This window comes from Phoca vitulina, unplaced genomic scaffold (genome assembly GCF_004348235.1).
Source record: "Phoca vitulina isolate PV1807 unplaced genomic scaffold, GSC_HSeal_1.0 scaffold42, whole genome shotgun sequence".
NCBI lineage: Eukaryota > Metazoa > Chordata > Mammalia > Carnivora > Phocidae > Phoca > Phoca vitulina.
Genome location: NW_022589745.1, coordinates 888,774 through 909,833, shown reverse-complemented (window position 1 = coordinate 909,833; position 21,060 = coordinate 888,774). Strand labels below are relative to the sequence as shown.

The following is a 21,060-nucleotide window of genomic DNA, read 5'->3' as shown; positions in this document are numbered from 1 at the left end:
GCCGACGGACCTCCGCGGGGAGTCTGGGCTCTAGAGCCCTCCCTGCCCCAGGCAGGGACGTGGCCCTCGTGGATACAGAGCAGCCGGTCTTCCACGCGGCACGGCCTGACACCCGGCCGGCTGCACTCCCGCACCGCAGGCTCGGCAGCCTCCAGGGCAACGCCTGGGTGGACGTGATGGGGCCAGGGCCCCGGTCGGATGCTGAGCGCCGGCCGCCGGTCCGAGGGCCAGCAGGTCCCGTGCGGGCTGTGGGCCGACCAGGCCTCCCTGGCGTCCGTGGGCAGGAAGGCAGCTGGTGGAGGAGTGCAGCCCCAGCAGGGGAGGGCGCCACATGCAGCTGGCCGCCCCCACTGTCCCGCACGCCCTGCCGCACAACCCCATCCTTGGGCCCCAGATCCCCACTTTCTCTTGGGGCTTCCCCGGTTCTGTGTCCTGACGAAGAGCTTTCATGGCCTGGCCCTCGATGTCTCCCAGCCCGGTGACAAACTCCCAGGCCCAGGGCCCCAGCTACTCACCTTGCCTCCGGCAGAGCCGCGTCCAAGTTGTGGGATAATCCACTCTGCCGTTGCGCGAGACGCTGTGTGCCGACGGAGCGAAGTCACGGATGAGGGGCCTGCAGAGACACCGAGGGCCCCTTTGTGTGGCGTCGCCGTCTTTGTGGCCGCGGGTCCTCACCCACAGGCTGCTTCTATGCAGCCGACATACGAGTATTGGATCACTTCTTGAATTTTCGGGATCAAACCAAACAGATAAACCTGCGTGAGAAATTTGTATTGTCATGTAGTTGGGGGTTACTTTTCTTCATAACGACAGTGGGCATCGTGTCCGTGGTAACGGGTGGAAGAGAAGGCGTGTTCAGTGCAGTGGACATGGGGTTGGTCCCCAGACTGTCGGAAGGACGAGCGTGTCCATCCCTGGTTGGGGCGTGCGGGCTGGAGGTTCTGTATGAAATCCTTCTGTCAGACAGGTTTATAGACAGAATTTTGCTTTTTACGCACCCATCCTGCTAATTTGCACAGCTGCAGACTCTTCCCAATGACCGCGATGTGCATGTTGAAATCAGTTCATCTCTTTGCAGAGACACTGGGTCTGGGGGAGGGTGGGGGCTCGGGCGTCCCGGGGCCCCTCCTGGTGTCTGTCCTGGTAAGTTTTGTGCCCAGCACAGCCGCCCGTGCACACAGTACTGTCTGTAGGTGACAATGTCACGGCGTCGTTCGCTGGGATTCCCCAAACCCAAGGGGCCATGAGCCCATCGAGCCAGGCCGTTACCCCACGGCAGGAAGGGGAGGCTGCAGAGTCCCCGGCACGCGGCCCCCGAAGGCTCCCCAGCTGGGCAGCAGGTGGAGGGAAGTCCAGTGATGCGTCCGACTTCAGACGGCAGCTTTGAGGTATCTTCACTTTCCTTTTGGCTCAGTGCCCCCTGAGGTCCCCGAGCTGGGCCGGCCCTCCTCGGTAGTATGGGGCTCGGAGAGGTGACCAGACCAGGGAACGCCTTGCACGGGGCACCTAGGACACCTCGCTCAGATTCTGCGCGGGACCCCCCCCCGACCGAGGGACCGCCCCCCCCAGTGGACTCGGAGTGCCCCCAGCTGTCCAGCGCCTCCTGCCCCTGGGCTGTAAATAGGGACGGTCTGCTTTCCTCGTTGCATAGTTTCCATCTTCCTGGGAACGGCCTGTCTCTGCAGCGTGAGCACAGGGACTGGACACCACCCAGCTCCTCGGCGCGGCCCCTCATCCTCCTCCTGCAGCGGGGGCCGCATGCAAGCCCCGCCCGTCGCTGCCTGAGCCCAAGGCCCCCGGCCCCCCCTGGGCAGGATGCCTCGCAGCCCCGAGGGGGGGCCGGGTCTGGGAATTCCGGGGGAGCACGTGTGCCTGTGTGAAGAGCAGACGCCAACACTGGTTTTTCGTGCTCATTTTGGCTGGTCCGTGCGGGTCGGAGCAGAGCCTTACGGTGCGGTGTTCACTTGTGTGCTCTTCGCTCCCGGCGAACGTTGATGGAGCCCCGCGAGGCCCTGGCGCCGAAGGGCACTGTCCCTCCCCACCGATGAGCACAGACCCCGCGGGCAGTGAGCTGGTGCCCAGGGGCCTGGGGACAAGGGTCTCCCCTGGGGGAGGGGCTGTACCAGCTCCCTGGTGCGGGGGCTGGGCTGAGGCCGGGGAGAGGGGCCTGCTGGGGGCGGGGCCGGGAACGGAGCTTCCGGGGGGGGGCACAGAAGAGGGGCCGGCTGGGCGTGGGGGTGAGGCTGGCCTAGAAGAACCCCCATTAGGGTTGAGGCAACGAGGGCGGTGGGAGGGGCAGGTCTGTGGCCTCCCCAGCCACTGAGCCCCTTCCCATTGGCGTCAGCTCCCCATCAAGGGGCTGTGGGGTCTGTCCATGGGGTGGCCCTCAGTCCCCCCAGACTGACCACACGGCTCACCGGGCAGCAGGGATGGTCTGGGAACGCGGGGAGAGCCCCGTCCCCCCGCAACTCACGGCACCATCAGTAGGACTGATTTTTTTACTTCAACCCCTGGTTTTTTTGAGGAAAGACAAAGCACGTGACATAAAGCTGCCATCGGGGGTTTATGTAGAAGCACATGGTGGGGCATTCGTCCTGGTAGCAATGACCTGAGGGGGTCCACGTGCTGGGCAGGAGCCCGGTTAGTAAGGCAGCGAGGCAGTTCAGTCGGTGTTCGTGCTGGCCGCCGAGCACGGGCCCCACAAAGCGTTTCTGGTTCACGTTTAGTTGAGGACGGAGCACGAGTAAGCAGGGGCTGTTAGCCGTAGAGCAGGACCTTCCGAAGGTGTGGTCTGCCCGAGCTGTGCGTGGACAGGACAGTGAGCTCGTGCTCTGCACCCGCCCCACGGATACGCTGCAGACCAAGGGTGGGCGCGGGGCCAGCCTCCTGTCCTCATGGACTCACGATCCTGGGAAGACGTCACCACTAACATAGTAATACGAATAAGCGGATCGGAAGGAAAGGGTTCATGAGACAGTGGAGTGGCGGGAACAGGAGGACGGTCCTGCAGCGGGACAAGCGTGGCACGTGGGAGGAAGGGCCAGCAGGCCCCCGTGTCTGAATAAGACAGGGCCCGGGACAGGCCTGGGGGCCGGCAGAGCATGCAGGCCCTTGGATGCCGTGCCAAGGGTCTCAGACTCTTCAGAGCAGAGGGGGCTACTAAGGAGGCGCGGTGGCCTGAATGGTGCCTCCCAAATCCACGTCCCCCTGGACCTTATTAGTGACTTCATTAGCAAAAAGGGTCTTTGCAGATGTAATTAAGGGAAGGATAGGATGCAGTTCTACTACATTGGGATGGCCCTAAATCTGACAGCATCCTTATGAGGCAGAAGAGGACAGACAGAGACGCAGGGAGGAGGCCACATGCAGGCAGAGGACGCGACCACAAGCCCAGGAAGGACGGACGTGGCCCTGCCCTGCCCTGCCCACACCTTGATTTTGGACTTCCAGCTTCCAGAGCGCGAGAGGATAAGTTCCTCTTGTTTAAAGCCACCTAGTTTGTGATCATCTGCTGTAGCAGCCGTGGGAAACAATACAGGTTGTAAAAAGGAGAAGTGATTTCACGTATCAAAGGCAAGAAGACACAGACCCAGAGCTCCAGCCCACGTTCTGGTGGTCTGTACCCCTCGTGCCTCGGTGTCCCTGAACGGTCCAGCCCGCCCACCACCTGCCTTCGTCACTGGTGTCCCTCCCGTCTTCCCAGGAAGCAGCTGGGGTCCCCCAGTTGTCCCTGAGGGTCTCTGCGTGACAAAGTGGAGACAGGGAGTTTCTATGCTGATCACCCCGAGGCTCTGGACACACTGACTTCTCTCTGTGGGCCGGGTTGGCTTTCAGAGACTGTGACACATGGGGACCGGTCAGTTTTGTTTCTAAGATCCAAAAATGGTCGCAGTTTTTAAGTTCTGTTTAAGTTTTAATGTTTTCTCTGTAGTAAAATAGTAATTTTAATATATGGTTGTTGGTAAGTTTTTTATTGTTTCTCAATAAAATGTTGACAACTTGGGGCACCTGGGTGGCTCGGTCAGTTGAACATCGACTCTTGATCTCAGCTCAGGTCTTGATCTCAGGGTCGTGAGTTTGAGCCCCACATCGGGCTCCTCACTGGGCATGCAGCCTGCTTAAAAAAAAAAAAAAATGGTGACAACACAAAGCTAACCACTTGGCGCAAAGTAAATCTACCAAATCTACCCTCACCCCAGTGTCTTCCGTCCTGGACCTCGGGCTCTGGTCCAGCCTGGGCACCTGGCTCCTCGGATCCTCGGGTATTTCCAGCACTTTCTGCAAGCATTTCTGAGGCACCAACTCAAGAGACTTCCTTTTCTCCTTCTTCACTGAAACGGCCAGCACGCGTAGAGGAAACCCGACATTTGCGTTGAGTTTCCTTCTAAGAGCAGCTTGCACGACTTTCAGCAGGGCATCTATTTGGGTTCACTTTCTCCTCATGTGAAATGGGGGAAGATAGTACCTTCCTCATTAAGCGAGACAACATTAGGTGTTGGTTCGCCCCTTGGCTTGCAGTTGGGCAATGGACGGTGGGGACACAGCCCGTGGTGTCAGGGGTCCGACCTCGGCTTCCCTCTCCACTGGCTTAGCCTCTCCGGCTCCACTGGAACATGACTCCTGGTGGGCGTCCGGGGCGCGTCACCTGCTCCACCCACGAAGAGCCCAGCGGCCCCAGGTGCAGGCCCTGTGGACAGTCCCCAGGGAAAGTGGCCGCTGGCTGGGTGGGGTCAGTCACTTTTGGGGTCTCTAGGAATACAGCAGGTGTTAGCAAACCCACGCCTGGAGCCAGAGGAGGCCCGTTTCTCACAGCGCGAGAGGCTGCCAGGGGGCTGGTCAGGCTCGGCGAGCTGGGGCCCCGGGGGACGTGCAGGGGGGCCGGCCCCGGCCTGGTCCCACCACGGCTGCGTCTCAAGGGTTGTGGCGTCTATAAATCCCACGCATTTAGCCACATCGCATGCGACTTGCAGGAAAGCTACAGGAACAACATACGACATTTGTGAAGCACCAGGGTCACTGCTGGCCACGTGGACTTCACGCATTTGTTACGTTATTTTACCCTGAACCTTTTTCGTTTTCATCTTCTGCTGCCTTTAACATGACATCTGCCCTGTGGTCCATCTCCAGTGACTCTGACCCAACTGAAAGGTGTTTCCTCCAGATTTGCCCGGAGTTTCCTGCCTGGAAATCTGATTTCCTGGAATTATTACTAAGTATTCCTCAGTGATCTGAACTGTCCATAAACCAGGAGTCGATGTCTCCGTTCCCATCAGGTTCTAGGCCCTTCCAGCCAAGGCACCGCTGCTGTTAGGAAGCCTTGCATTTGCGTCCTGGGAAGTGTTTGTTTGGTGACATCTGGAGCAATTTGGGCTTAAAATTAATCCTGAAACCACCCACATGGGCTGTTTGCGCCAGTTTCTAGGTGCTTCTGCACGCATCGGGGGCGTCTCCCTCCCTCCCCAGATGTGTCTCCAGTCGCTATTGCTCTCCCAGGCCTGAGGCCCCATCTGTCGGGACGCAGCAGGAATTTCTGGGGACCAGATGAGAGGTTGCTGCCGTCTCGTGCCATGGCCGCCCTCACACAAGCAGGCCAGGCCGGTTTCTTATCGACCGTGCGCAGTGTCCGCACATCCTGAGGCTCCCTGACTGACCAGCCAGCGGGGCCTTGGCTCCGTGTGGCGCCGGCCAAAACCCCGTTTCCCTGTGGGGAGCGGAGGCGGGAATACAGGAACAGCCACTCGGATGGCCCCCCAGGCGTTTCTCCAGCCCAGGCCCCTCCCCTGAGCTCAGGTCCAGCCGCACATGCCACCCCCCGGAGAGCCCAGCCACGGACAGCGTCCCTCCCCAGCCACAGGGCCACCTTTCTGTGACCCGCTGCCCACACAGAATTCAGGAGTGAGGCTCCAGCATTCGTGGGGTTAACGTTTGATTCCGGGGCGGCAAGTGGACGGGGCTGGAAGCCGCTGGGCTGTGGCCGGATTCTCCTGGGGAAGCGGCTCGGTGTGGCACGTGGACTGCACTCCTTCTGACTCTCATGCACTGAGGCCAGTTGTTGTCTGCACACTTGGTCCACCGGAGTGACCACCACCACCTGGGGACCACTGTGCACGGTCGTCCAACTCTCCTCCCTCGCTTTCTGTCTTAAAGAAAACTCTGGACCTATGAAGCATCTCTAAGGTGTCGCTAACTATTCCATTAAATCCCTTTATTTAAATTGTATCGTGCAATGTCCCAGGTTCTTAGGGGTGCACAGGTGTAGTCCTGAGCCTGGAGCTCACCGCACACGGGGGCAGTGTCCGTCGTCCCCAGGTCCCGGCGGTCTCTCCATGGCGCGTGACCTCAGTGACCCCTCGCGCCGTGGGAGGCTGCTTCACGCTCACACAGGTGCCCACAGCCTGTGTGTCCGAGCGAGCACCAGCGAGGATCCCCGTTGGGGCGCTGGGGGCGCCGGGTGATGCCGTTCACTTGTTGTGAGAGAAGCACGTGGGGCGGGGTCACAGCCCCCTGACCTGCCCCTCCCTCCGTCCTGCCTCCGGTGAGCTTCGCGAATCGGCCTCCCACGGGACAGGCTCACCTCCCTGATGTCCAGCACGCCCTTCCCTTTCTAACATTCTGAATCCCATGTAGTCCATGCCCGTCCTGCGTCCGCCTTCCTGCCCTTCTAGGGCCATGTCTCTGTTGCAAGCTGGCTGTGATTATATATGTTCTGTTTCTCAGAATTTCCAAAAACCTGTGCCAATTGCTCATTTCTCAGTATTAATTCCATACAAAGTTCATAAAATTAAATCAAGCCCGCTCTGGGTCTTGTAAGCGAAGCCCATAGGAGTGAGCAACGAAGAGAGCTTAGGAAGCGTGTTGTTCCTATGATCGCGGGGAACCTCTTGTGGGGATAGTACGGGGTCACGCTGCCGAGGAGGACGCCACCCCAGGCCCTGGCTCGCTCGTGCAGACCGAGTGAAGAAACTGGAGATTTCCCCTTCCTTTGGTTACCAGGGTCACGGTGTCCTTGTCCCCAGGACCCCACTTTCCTGATCTCCGCTTGGGGTTTGTACATCAAGGCCGCACCCCATGGTGTGTGGCGGGCGACGCCAGGGTGCTTTCCTGCAGAAGGGCTGCAGCCCGTGGGTTTGTACGTGGGGCCTCGCCTCGGTCCTGCTGCTGGAAGGGACGCTTGCGTGCTGATCAGCGAACAGACTCCAGGCCGCACGGCCGCGTCACCCCCAGCTTCACAGTGGGCGCACCGAGTGGCCGTGTTCTAGAACGTCCGCGAACACAGGTCAGCCGCGCCCGGGGGAGGAAGGCCCGCCAGCCTCTGGCCACACTCATCCACAGGTTAACACAGTACCCGCTTGATGTGTGTTTCTGTTTAAAGGCTCCGTATTTAGTACAGATCACTGATTCGTTAACGTGGAACTCACGGCCAACAGCGCTCTCACCTGAAGGAAGCGCATCTAACACGTGGGTTTCTCCTGAGGCACAACACAGCCTTCCGCACCCAGAACCACCAGACCGCACCTCACCACTGGGCTTGGGGGCCATTTTAACCCGAGAAATCACCACCAACAAGCACAAAATTGCAAAAAAAAACAACCCACAAAAACCACGGCACTAAGTGGACTGTGGAAAAGGCCCTTGTTTGCAGGAGGAGCTGAAACCCAAAGGCAGAGCGTGGCCTTGTCCCCTCAGCCGGGACGCACGCACGGGCCGCCAGCGCTCCCCGCGGCTCTGTGCGTGCTCCGTGACGGTGGGCGTAGTGATGTGGGGTCACAAACTTCAGCAATGAGCAGGAGGAGGAAGGTCGGGGACGGTCATGGGGAGCGTGCGGCTGGACGGGCCCGGGACACGTCTCCCCTCAGACTCAGGAACAGCGTGTGTGTGTTGCTGTGAGGGGAAGAGCGTCTGTGAGCTCGGGGTCTGTGCGCTCGGGGTCTCAGGAAGCTCTGCTCACCCTTGGCGGACTCCCGGCCGGCCTGGCGCATCGGCAGACGGGGCACCTCACACGGGGTGTGGCTGGCGTCGGTGGGCCGACCCGATGCAGCCGGCACCGCCGAGGGACCCCGGTCCAGGAGCTGGTCTCAGCAGAGAGGCCTGGATGCCCGGGGACCCCGAGCGCGGACACAGTTGGAGCGCCGTGTGCACACACTTTGGCTGGAAGAGAGCCCGGCTCGCGGCCGTTGGAAGCTCTCCCCTCGGTGAAACCACAAACCGTAAGAGAGATTGCTCACTAACCATGTCGTCCAGAGCATTTTCAAGGGAATGTTTTCCAGTGAGGGGCTGGGGGAAGTGGATTTCTGTGCTGCAACAGAAAGCACGTGGCAGTTGAGACAACTCTGTTTTCTCAGGAAGGAGTTCTAGGGCCCAGGGCCCAGGGTGGGCGGGTTTGACGGGGTCTGTTCAGTGTCCGAGGCTCCGGGAACGAGGACGAGTGAGGAAGCACACCAGCCCGCCGGCGCCTGGAGCCTTGCACACGTGGTGGAGTGGCTCGAGCACGTGGCGCTGTCGCCGTGGCCGGGGTCATGGCCCCACGCTGAATCTGGAGGAGCCGTGTCTGCGGCCCCTGCAGGACGACCCAAATGGCCCAGGTCCCCTGGGGGCTCGGGGCGCACCTGCCTGAACTTTCCCGCAGTGACGGCACAGCTGAGCGATGGCCGCCCGTGTGTGCGCCTTCTAGCGCGTCTGGGAGCAAGCTCAGCTCCACGTGGGCCCCGCATCCTGGCTCCAGACCCTCCTGCAGGCCCACCTGCTCGCAGCAGGCGTTGGTCCTCCTTGGAAACTTCCAGAGGTTTCTGAACCGATCGGGATGAAGCTGTCCCCATTGCAGTAAGTCTCTAGGCCGAGGATGGAGCACAAAGGGAAGCGTGTCCCTGAGAGCGCACCACAGGGCTGCGCCCCACACAAGGCCGGGTGCGCCCTGGCACCACATGCCTCCTGTGTGGCTCCCCGGTCTGCCCTTTACCGCGCTCGCCTCCCGACCTCTGCCCCGTTCTGCGGTTCTCCAGGAGACCGTCTGCCTCCTGAAGCAAAATAAAGTGTTTTGTTCACCCGAATTGTCTTCTTTCATCAGGTTTAACATCCCCAGAGCTTTACCTGCTGTGGCCGGGCCCTCCCGCCTCTCCCAGGACCGAGCGGGGGCACGCGGGGCCTAGCAGGCCTGTCGCGGGAGGCCGGCTGCCGATGCTCACCTCCCACGTGGCATGTGGTTTCCTCATAAATTCAGTGACACACACCCATTCAGACCCTGATGGGTCTAGGAAGTGACACAGGTGTTTACAAACCTGGCATTTCACCCTCCTGTCCATCCAAACCCTTTGTTTTCCGGCTGCAAACCCGCATTGCCGTAGCTCCGGACTGTCCCTCCATTTCTGTGGTCCCTGCTAGCAGATGATGATTTTTAAGGAATATTTTTTCATCAAAAAATAGCCTTTTCCCCTAACAATTAGATACCCAAATGCCTGTGCCCCACAGGCGATGCTGAGCCGGCGAAGCCTCGTGAGGTCGGGGGCGTCACCGTGGACGTGGGGCCTGGTCCGTGCAGGTGCGGTGCGCCCAGGTGGCGGGAGGCGGGGCCTATAGCAGGGCCGGGAGAGCTGGGAAACGTGATGTGGGTGGGCAGGCGACCCGAGGAAAAGCACCAAGACGAGGACCTCCTCAGACCTCTTCCTCGGAGCCTCCTGCTCACGGTGAGGGACACGCGCGCTCTCTCCTCAGCTGGAGTGTAGGCAGCCCGGTCTCACGTTGCAGAGCCCCTTCCTCTCCGACCGCGTTGGGCACGCTGGGACCGAGCGGAGCGCTCACCTCTGGCCCGGGCCGGCGGAGACGCTTCTGCAGAGGACAGAGCCGCCCTGGTCCCCGCCGCACGCCCAGCGCCCTGGGGCCACCTGGCTGCCGTCGCAACCACATTCCCAGGGAGCGGGAGCCGCTCCGATGAGAGCCGCAGGCTTCCGGGCGTGACCCGGAGCGAGCTCCAGAGGCTGGAAGAGCGATTCCGTAGGTCTGTGGAAAATCTCGTGGAGCCTTCTCCACCCTCTAAGAAAATAGCTTTTCCAGCGTATGTTTTCATTTTCAGCAGGGCCAGGTTTTGGGCCGGCGTCTGCAGGCCAGCGTGGTGCCGTGAGGAGGCGCCTCGGGGCCCCCAGCGGATGCTTGCTGGAGCTCGCACACCAAGCCCAGAGGATGCTGCGCCGGCACCGTCCTCGGCCGCACACACCCCTGCACTGCGGCTCTTCATCTGAAATTTGCTGATGAGCAAACCACACTCAGAAAAGCAAAGCCTCCTGCCCAAGGCGCAAAGCCAGGACGCAGCAGCCCCACGGAATGGGGTGCTGGTCAGTGCTCACAACCAGCTCTCAGATGGGGGGTCCTGATTTGCGGCAGTTTCCGATTTCACTCTGACACCAAGCAGCTCACAGATCTGGAAAAGCAGGAGTGGGGCGAGCCAGCCTCAGCGCCCCTGCCGGGTGGAAGCCCAGCCCGGGCACAGCCCTCTGCCGTCCCAGGCACAGCCCTGGGGGCTCCCAGCTGAGGCCCAGGCGGGCGCAGATGCAAGCCCCCTGCCCCGGCCACTCTAACCCAAAGACCTCATGGGCACGCAGGTGCATGTTCTGCACCCGCTGGCGTTGGGTAATCAGGGCCACAGACACAGAACCCAGGGTGGGCGTCGTGTCTCCCGGGGACAGGGTGTGGGCCCCGTTCCGGCCACTCTGGCTTGCCAGCGCTAAGTGGGCCTGGTGGCTGGGAGAGGGCGGGAGGGGGCGGGGGAGGGAGGGAAGGAGCCTGTAGTCAGTACCCCACCCTCCATGCAAAACCCAGAGCAGCACCAAACAGGGCTGTCCCAAAGGAGAAACCTCGCCAACACTGGAAACCGGTGGAGCCCTTTCCAGGCCCCGGCGCTCTCTGCTCTGTGTCTTCAGCGAATCTGAGCACCCACCGCAGCCACGTTCCGGACACGGACTCCAAGGTGCCGCTTGGTGACCCCCGCGCTGGAGGACTGACCATCTGGACAGCAGGGGAGGCAGGCGTGCAGAGACCTGGTGCCTCAGGGAGACACAGCATCTGTAGGAAATAGAGAAGCAGCTGGGTGGGAGATTCATACGAGAAAAGGCGTGACCTGACCCTTACAGGCCATCCAGGGAACGAAGGGAAGGAGGCCACTCTGGACAGAGGGGTCCTGAGAAAAATCCCTGGTGTCCTGACCGTGAGAGGCGCTCCGTCCCGTGGGGTCCGCAGCTCCTCAGTGTGCGCGCTCCCGCCCTCGACCAGGACGCTCTTTTCCTCTGAGCAGCGGTGCATGCTGGCCGGGGTGACGGGCCCCCAGGTGGGAATGGCTCAGGAGCCACAGCGAGGGCCACGCCCGGGCAACGCCATCCAGTATTGGCGGGCGAGGGCCCAGAGCAGCCGCTGACAGGGCCTGGGGCTCTTCCTCCCGCAGGAAAGCCGTCTCCTCCGCGGGGCCAGCCTTGGGGATGACACACGCATCGCGTCGCAGCAAAAGTGAATTCAAGGTCCACTCGGTGTTGACCCATATACTCCCCGGAGTGGGCAGGCCTCAATATTGATTGCAGAACCTTCCAGAAGGGAAGGGGAGGTGTTGAGAGCAGGGCCTGGACTGACCTCACCACTTTCATCTCTGTGGGTTTGGGAAAGTCATGCCTCTTCCTGTGCCTCGGTTTCCTCTTGTGTGAACCGAGATGAAGCCGTTCCTGCCTCTGTGTGCGTTTGCTGTCCTAAGAGCGAATCACTGAACGCAAGCACGCGGCCCGCACACCTGCGCACTCCCGCCGTCGCTGTCATGTGTGAGTGAGCACAGGGCGCGGGGCGGGCAGGACCAGGGCGAGCACCGGGCGTCGTGCCCCCCATCCCCGCCTGCCCGCTCACATTAAAGACCCCGTGGGAGCGTGAGGGCCCCAAGCATCGAATCACCCCCCGTGCAGCCAGAAAGCCCGGGATGCTCTCCTCACCCGCCTCGGCACCTTCCTTCCACTGTCCCTCCCGAGGGCCGCGAGCGGCAGAGGCCCCGGGTTCCAGCACGAAGCCCCCGCCTGGGAGCAGATGGGAGTGTTTCCGGCTGCTTTGCCAGGTCTGTGGCTGGAGGAGCCAGCCACACGCCCTCCCCTCTGGCCTCCCCCGCCCTGAGCGGAAATGGCCAAGGGAGGCTGCGAACCCCTGGCGTCCTGCCCGGGCGGAGGCGGGGGAGCCCGGGGAGGCCTGGGTCGTGGGCCACGCACCGTGTGGCGGCCCCGTGCTGGGAGCATGGCCTCGCTCTGCCTCAGGGGCTCTGCAGACAGACCTCACCCTCTGGAGAGGGACAAGCACCTCTCCACGTGTGAGGGGCTCTCCTGGCTGGGTGGGAGGAAGACGATGCGTTCTCGGAAGGCCCTTCAGTGGGGGCACCTGGGCCCTGGCGACCCAGCCCGTCCTGACGGCCTCGCCTGCCCCTCCCACCTCCCCTCGGGCTCCTGATGAAAACAACTCTGATGATGATGTTTGTGGTAAAGTAGGTGCTCAGACTCCACGAGCACGTCCCATGAGAAAACATCATGTGTCTACTGGAACCGTGTGCTTCCGTGCCGGCCGGGGACTCAGTCTCGTGTGGCCACGGCTCCTGGGGGCAGGGCTGGGTGGGGCAGGAGGGGAAGGACAGCTCCCCCTGTGGCAGTTCTGGGGACACCCTGAGAGGAGGCTGAGGGGCTGTGGGCACCTCTGACACGGTCACGTCCGTTTGGTCACTGGCGGGGGACTTGGGTGACAGGTGAGCAGGAGACGTGGGAGCGGGGCTCTGAGCCTTGAGGCCAGGGCGAGGGCAGGGCGTGCAGAGAGGAGGCTGTGGGAGGGGTGGAGGCCAGCAGGGCGGGACGAGGCCCAGGGTGACGCTCCGCCCTCTCCCCTCTGCAAAGGGTCACTGTCCCCAGGGCTGGCTGAAGGCCGCCTGCCCCCAGAGTCCTGTCCTCTTCCCATGGGCAAGCTGGGCCTGTCCCCTGCTAATGGGGCCTCACTGTGGACGTGGGCTTCCGGCCTGGGATGGACAGGCCGTCCCGGATCCGAGCACCGACTCAGCCCCGGCCACAGCCCGGCCGCCAGCGCCCCTGTGGCTCCCGTCAGGGGCAGTCGTGTCCAGGGGTGCCTCCCTCCTCGGGTCCTGGCCGCCGAGCAGGGCCGGCCGGGTTTCACTAAGCAGCTCTGCCGCTCACCGCCTGCTTCCCGGGGGAGGGCCTTGTCCCTGCAGGACGGCTGGCGGACACGGGGCTCCCGGCGTGTCACGGGCGGGCTGCAAGCCCCCTCCCTGGGCTTGGGGCCCGAGGGCGAAGCCCCACAAGCCCCAGCCACGGAGCAAGTCCACACTGTGAGCTGCGGGCCCGGAGGGCTCCACAGCAGGGGCCAGTCCCCCCAAACCCGCGTGCTGCCTACTTGAGATGAAATTTCATCTCACTCACTTGGGCACGGCCACTTGCAAAGACCACGGCATCCGCTAAGCCCAAGACGTTTACAGCGTGGCCCTCGACGGAGAACGTCTGACTGGGCCTGTTTGGCCGCGAGCGTGTTGTTCCCAGCGGACGCGGTGACGCGGGAGGCCTGGGAACCCGCTTCCAGGACGGGCAGCCCGTGGGCGGCCGTCACGGGCACCAACACTGCTCCAGCCGCCCGTGTGCAGGGAATACAGCGTCTCCTTAAACGTCCATCTCGAGAAAACATTTACCTTCTGTCCTATCCGTCCATCTTAGAGTTTATTTAAACTTATTTCTGTGATGGTTGAATGTCCATGAGGGAAAACGGGGGCGTCTTTGTCCAGGTGGTTTTTGTATTCTGTCTACATCACGGACATCAATTTTGAATGTAATGCAATGAAATGGGTTCAAAACTTTGCCTATTTTCTAAATTACATCTTACTTTGGGCGTGTGTGGGGGAGGTCGGAGCCTGTATAAAATTCTCAGAAAGATTTGCTACTTTTAAAAATACGTTTCGTAGTGAGTCCCTGGGTCAAGCAGCAAGGCCGCGCGTTTCTTCTGCCCCTGGGGGGTGTTGCTGGGAACCGAGGCTTCGGGGGGGTGGGGGGCAGCGCGGGGCCCTCTGTTCACCGGACCCCGCGTCCCAGCTCCTGGACGTCCTTGTTCTGACCTCCAGCTTCAGGCCCGGCGTCCTCCGCCCTCACCCACGTGGTTTCCGAGCACCGTGGCTCTCGAAGGCCAGAAAGGTGATGGGGCCTCGCCGGCCGCGGCGTTGATGACGGACGTGACGCTGCCGCCCACATTCTTCTGAAAAAGCATCTCCCCCTGGAGCGAGCCGCTTCCTTGGCTCCAAAACAGAACCTCCACGTGGGGAGTCCGGATGTGCTCACTGTGTCCTGCTTCATGGGAATTTCCCTTCCCAAGGGCTTTTCGGGAAAACGTTTTCCTCATGTTCCAGACCGAAAGCTTTGGGAAGACAGGATGCTGTCCAGGGGGCCGGCTTACTCCTCGGGGCTCTGGGGAAGTGGCGGCCCTTGGCCAGTGTGGTGCTGGGACCCCAAACTCCCCCTGCCCTCTGTGCCGTTTCCCCTGTGACAGCTTGCTCTGAGGCGTCTTGGCAGTCATTTCTACATTAGCGAGAGTCAGGACTCGGACGTCCAGCCTCGAGCATGCGCCCTCCCCTTGTGACGGCAGGTGCCTTGTCCTGGTGCTTCTTTGCTGTCCTCAGACAAATCTGACCGATCAAAGAGCTTATCCACACATGCAACTGAAAAATCAGCACAGCGTCCCAGTGTGATATAAAGAAAATTATGTAGTATGTAATTTAACATGAGGAAGATTGTCCCCAACCACCCACGAGACTACTGCAGTTCGAGTATTTGCTAATGAAGTAATTAAGGCTGAAAATAAGTAAAACAAAATCAACTGAATATTGTGGATGCTCTGTTATGTATATTTCCCCTCTTGAAATGAGGGAAAAACAAGTATGTTATAAAAGTACACAGAACCCCAGCAAACGCCGTCCCCCCGGGCACGAACGTCTGGGATACATGGCCCAAAAGCTTTGAGCAGAGTTTTGAGCGGTCTAGCGCTCCCTGGAAAAGAGGATGAAGACGTTCTGGAGAAACAGCGTCCTGATGTGCATACTGAGCGTGACCCTGAAGCTCCGAGCAATTCAATTTGTGCAGAAAATTCTGCTGTGTTTTGGATGAACTGCATCCCTGGAGCTGGGATCCGGCAGGGCGACCTGAGCCTGGAGCAGCCGGGACAGGCCCGCCGCCACCAGCTCTGTCCCGGTGCTCGTGTGATTCAGGCCTGCCGAATTCCCACGTGCCCACTGTGGGGGCCTTCTCCTGAGAGAAGCTGTTCTAGCGCTTCTTTATGGAACCCACTGGAAAGACAGCCTGCCCCCAGCCCCGCCACGGTCCCGACTGCATTCATTCGCTACCTCATCCAACGCTCACACCCTGTGGTCCAGGCAGCGACACTCGGTGCAGGGATGAGTCCGACGCTCTTGAGGGCCAACCTCTCTGGTTGTACAAGCCAGGCTGCCCATCCCAGAGTCCGTGCGGATCCACTCAGCTCTTGCCAACTCCACCTGCTCCTACAGACGCCTCCCCGGCTGTCAGTACTCTCCCGATGAAATACCCCCACGCCAGCCCCAAGCCACCAACAGGAAGCTGGGCACCCCGCGGTCAGGACGGGGGCGGCCTCACCTGTTGGATCTGTGCACAGCGGGGCAGATGTCGTAGAGGACAGGCCCGTGCAGACATCTGCTGGCTTTGCCCTGAGTCCTTGGCCCAAATGAAGGTGCGCGATGTCCCTGCTCACAGGCCTGGGCGACTCGTCCACGGTGGAGTCGGAACCCGTCATTTCTCCTTCTCTCACTGGGGAGAGGCTGGTTCACGAGGACAGTGGTGGGCAGTTTGGGGACTTGTCCCCAGCAAATCTGGGCTTGCAGCTTGGGTCTCACCCTCCAGCATCACAAACTCAAACTCGAAGGCCCTGGGGTGGGGGGCAGGCAGGACGGCCCCGACGCCCACCTTCTGGTCCCCACCTCGAGCGTGGGGGGACCTGTGACCGGCTTCTACTCAGTGACATACGGCGCGGGGAGGGCCCCGTGACCGCGCGGCCCCACGGACACCGGTCTGCAGACGCGCTGTCACTCCCCTTGTCAGCACAGCCCGGCTGTGACCCGCCTCAGGAGCGGGACTCGCCTAGCCGTCGGCATGCTCTGGCTGGCCACCGAAACAAGCACAGATCAAACCAACCCAGACAAAAAAACCCCACAGAACCAATGAACACACACCAAAACTCCAGAAAGTCAACCCTTTTTCTCTGGAACCTGAAACTGCTCTCGGTCCTACCCCCACAAGGAAATGAATCCGGCCAAAAATCTTACTGCTGGGGGCTGGGGATCCACCTCCCCCCTCCCCCCTCCCTCCGGTGTGGCCTCCCCCAGCCCGGCGCCGATGGGAGCCGCCCGCCCTTCAAGCACAGGGCCCCAGCGCTGTGCCTGGTGTCTTGACCCACACCCTGCGGGTAACCCCAGGCCTCGGGCTAGAGCCCTGAGTCAGACCAAAGGTTATTCCATTACCGCACTAAGGACGTCTAGGGACAAATCTGTCTCCATTTCCCGGCGGACACGGACGGTTTAGAGAAGTGGGTGGCATTGATTCCTTGCATGGAGACCAGGTTTGATCAACCTGCGTTTCCCTCGCGCTCCTGTTCAGTGTGAGTTGTTCTCGGAAGCAACGTCCGAACCAGACTTTGCTCGAGAAGAGCAAGCATGCCCATCTCTGGACTCTGCCTCAAGATTCAGTTAATTACCGAGATCGGTGGTTGGAGGCTGCCCACCTGAGAGACGTCCTGCTCGGTCCTGAAAGCCCAGCTCCAAGCGTGCTGCGTGGTGTGGAACCCTCTCTCGTGGGCCGTGGGCTCGGTGGCTCCTTCCTTAACCACCCAGGCTTCCGGGTGTAGTGCGGGTGAGGACCTTCCTTGGGGTGGGTCTCTGTCACGCAGGCTTGCTGCTGAACCACAGAAACGCACTCTGCACCTTACAGAGACCCGGGCTGGTCCCGAGGTCAGCCAGGGGGCAGGTGCGTCTACAAGGACGGAGGGAGCAGGCTCCTTCCCAAGCTCCAGCTAGCTGTTGCTAGAGAGAGTATCTCAGTTTGGGGAGGGCATGGGGAGGTTGAGCAGATGCACCTGCTGCCCTGGTCTTTGGTCTTCCAGAATCTGAGAGGTTGCAGCACCCACCAGCCTTTCTGCTCCCGGGGGCGGGGGGGCTGCCGTGTAGATTAACTGTCTTTTGTTTTTGCACCCAAAGCAGCTGCAACAAAACCCCCAGCCTGTCATCACTGGAAACCGAACCCTTCATTCTGCCTGGATTTTTGGAAATAGGTCTATAATATGACGTGATTTCTTTTCTCCAATTTTTTAAAAAATCTACATTAATAAAAACAAATATAGCAAAATTTCCCTGGAATCACATTTTGTAAAGAAATCGGTGCCAGTGCTTAGTCTTACATGCTTGCCCCACTGGATAGATTAAATCGTATTCTGATTCGCCCTTCACGCTGCACAGCACGTGATCTCCGTGGGGCTAACCCAGGCCCCGGGCAGACGCTGTCCTCAGGGCGGCTGGACCGCGCTGCCGAGTGCACACCGCCTCGGCCAGAAGTCACTACAAGGTGAACTTTAAATAAAAAAGGACAGAGGTAATTTGTTGTGAAAAAACACATTACACATTTTTTTTTTTTTTGACAGAGACGCAGCGAGAGAGGGAACAAGCAGGGGGAGTGGGAGAGGGAGAAGCAGGCCTCCCGCCGAGCAGGGAGCCCGATGTGGGGCTCGATCCCAGGACCCTGGGACCATGACCCGAGCCGAAGGCAGACGCTTAACCGACTGAGCCATCCAGGTGCCCCTACACAATGTTTTGATAAGTCTTTTATTTCTATTTCTGACAGTTTTTGCCATCCTTCCCCGCGGTCGCCTTCAGGGGCGAGGTCTGCCACATCCCGTCCCTCCCCAGGCGTTTAACTCCCAAATAAAGCAGGTACAATAAGCGGCTGCCTTGTACTCGGCACCAGTTCCTCACGCTGGAGCCAAAGAGGAATTCTTCCAAGCCAGCCGTTGAAGCGCCTGGTGCCGGTCAGAGAAAAGCAGCTGGGACGGGTTGTGTTCCCCGTCGCACCCAGCAGGTGGTGCTGTCGGCCCAGGAAAACAGCGCATTCCCCGGAAAAGTGCCCAGAAGAGGCCTGGGCAGGTGTCCAGCCCCACCGAGGCCCGGGCTCCCGTCGGGGCGCTCAGGGGTGAGGCTCACGGGCGATGGACATGCCCAGCGAGGATGGGGCCCGGCTCCCCCTGTGGGAAGCGGTCAGATGCTCCCAAACAGCTACCGCACAGTTGGGAGTCCAGGTTTGGGGTGGAGATGCTGGCAGTTGGTTCCATGGTAGTGGCAGGTGGATCCGCGAGGAGCCACGGGGACGGCGTTTCCACCCCTCCTTGAATTTAATTTGCCATGTGACGCAGAGCAGGTCCCTGCCCGCACCCGGGAGTCGGCTGCCCCGCTACAAAATGAAGGGGCTACACGAAGTGACCTTGGGGGGGGGGGGGGACGTCCAGGGCTAACGTCCGTGAGGCTCATTATCCAAGGACGCCGTCAGTTTTCATGGTCATCCTCCTGGGAACAGCCCCAGGGAAGGAAGGGAAGCAAGCCAGGCACAGCGGACACAGGGGGGCCTGGAAAGGGAGCTGACGGACCCCTGGATACTTGGTCCAAGTGCTTAGACCACCACCAAACTATCGCCAGTCCAGAGTTATGCTCGCCAAGTAACCGATACCCCAAAGCAATCTTATTTCATGGAGAGTAAGGATTCCCTACAAGTGACAAGACGGTGTGAGCACATTAAGGCCCAGCTGAGGGTCATTGGGCTCGTGACCCGTGGATACTTAATTATCTCGGGACTACTCCTTCGGGCTAAGTAGCTGTTCATCATACTGCTTATGGGGCAAACACCAAGCACACGGGAACCACGACACTAAAGACAGGACCCCAGAGCAGACTCAGCACAGGAACCCCTAGCCGGGGGCCACGTCCTGGCCACGGATGCCAGCAGGAGCCTGAGGGGCCCTGGAGGAAGACTGACCTTCAGTGCGTCCCCACTCCCGACTTCTTACGGAAATCCTGCAGAGTCCCAGGCTGTCCCAGGCCCACGAGCACAGGCTGCACGGTGTTTGCGGGCTCACTATCACCCCTAACGTCCAAGGGGGACGTGGGCTCCGCACGGTGAGCTCTCCCCAGGGTGCCTCTGATGGCAGTTTAATCATTGTCCTTAATGTTAAACTGAACAGTAGTAAGAATCTGGGACCCGCCCCCGTGAGGAACACAGAGTATTTGTAGGTTATGAGCAGGAAGACCTGTTTCTCAAACATTCACCAATTTCCTCGCCAGGTCCTCCCTCCTGTGTGTCAGGAAGAGCTGCTCGGACTAACCTGGTCTGTCACCAGCTATGCTCCATGTTCCAGGGCAGGTGCATCTACGTGCAGTTCTGCTGGGAGGGAAGGCTTCCCATCTCCCGGGGGGCTGGGAGGGACCGGCCACCTGGGCAGGGGACGCGGCCTGCCACTCGGTCACTTCGTGCAGAAAACTAGGGTCATGGCAATCAGTGCTCTGTGGGGATCTCAGCTCCCTGACGCCACTAAGGCCAGGGACCCTCAGAAGGGAGACCCGTGTTGGGGGGAGCTGGGGGTGAGCTGCAGCTGCCCAGAGCGGGCCTGGCTCTAAGGGATTTTGCCACAGTCCCCTTGGGGGCAACAACAATCCCAAGAGCCATCCTCCTTCCCCTGCTGCCGCCCGCAGGGAGGGCCCGTGGGAGGTGACGCAGCCGGGAGGGGACGCAGGCGCCGAGCATTCATGGCTCAGAGGTCACTGAGACGTGGGACGCCGAAAAGCAGGTTGGCCGGCAGGAAACGGCGCGGAAGGAAGAGAAGGGGCAGGCCGACACCAGGGAAGACGGACGCGAGTGCAGAGCAGTGTCCCCATTTGTCGGGCGGGACGGAGAGGCTCGTAAGCATGTAGATGGGTGTGGAGGCAGCCCCAGGAGGCGTGGGTCAGGCGGTTCACACAGAGCGCCAGACGGCGGTGAGGGTGCGATTTATTCGCCTGTGCTGGATCGGAACTAGAGCACATGCTAGATTGGCCTCGACTTGAAAACAGCCTCAGCGGTGATTTTGGAAACAGGAACTGTTGTTAAGCCCTGAACGCCGGGCCAGTGCGTCCTGATCGGCGTCCACCCCGTCACCGTCCCGTGAAAGCGAATGCGAAGGACACGTGACTCTTGCTTGGGGAGCAGCACACACTTTATTCCGGATGGAAATGCCGGGATCGGTGTTTCCAGAGTGAACATCTCCCCCCTCGTTGTGCAGGGAGTTCCGGTCCCGAGACCGACCGTCCGCTCCCAGGAATCAGCCCACAGCTGCACCTGCTCACGCCCAGCCTCCAAGCACACCACTGTGGTTCCTACTGGCAGAGGATTTGGGATCCACAGGCTGGGTCCTGTGGGAGAGAAGTGACTCTGAGCACGCGGACAGACGGGACACCCGCCGGGGCCCCTGGGTCTCAGTCGGCTACTCAGGTGCCCGGGGACACGTGGATCTCAGGGTGGCTGGAAGGGGCCTCGCGTGTGCATTCCGACAGGGGTTCCCGCGTGGGTGCGAACGCGGATCCTGGGTTCCCGTGTGGGTGCGAACGCAGATCCTGCTGTGGTGGGACACCTCGGGGGACAGGGCCAGCCAGCTCTGCGTGTCCCGGTGACCGCCTACGTCTCGGATGGGCGCGGGCACGCACTGACTTTAGTGCCCCATCTCGGTGGTCATGCAGACAAAGTAAAAGTAGTAACACGCAAGTCTAGACTGGTTGTCTCCACACTACTTGTGATGATTCCATTTTTTTTAAAAAGTGCATTCTAGAAGTGAACACTTTCAGCCTCTGGCTGTCTTCTTCGGCCGAGACTTGGGGTAACACTGAGGCGAATGCCTGCCCTCGGCTGTCAGTTTCGAAACCGGTTTGTACCAACGGCAAGCACTGTCATGATCTCGCTCTGGCTTACTCGT

At 60.7% G+C, this 21,060-nt stretch overlaps 1 protein-coding gene across 1 annotated transcript in view; it reads right to left on the bottom strand.

Annotated features, from left to right (window-relative positions):
* Window positions 1–19,819: 19,819 nt before the first annotated feature.
* The window catches only part of TPO (thyroid peroxidase), a 43,969-nt gene continuing 42,728 nt past the window's right edge, over window positions 19,820–21,060 (bottom strand). The window contains exon 15 of the mRNA XM_032430125.1: window positions 19,820–20,503. Within this exon, the coding sequence (XP_032286016.1) occupies window positions 20,468–20,503 (36 nt within the window). The 3' untranslated portion in view covers window positions 19,820–20,467. The remainder of the gene's footprint in view (window positions 20,504–21,060) is intronic.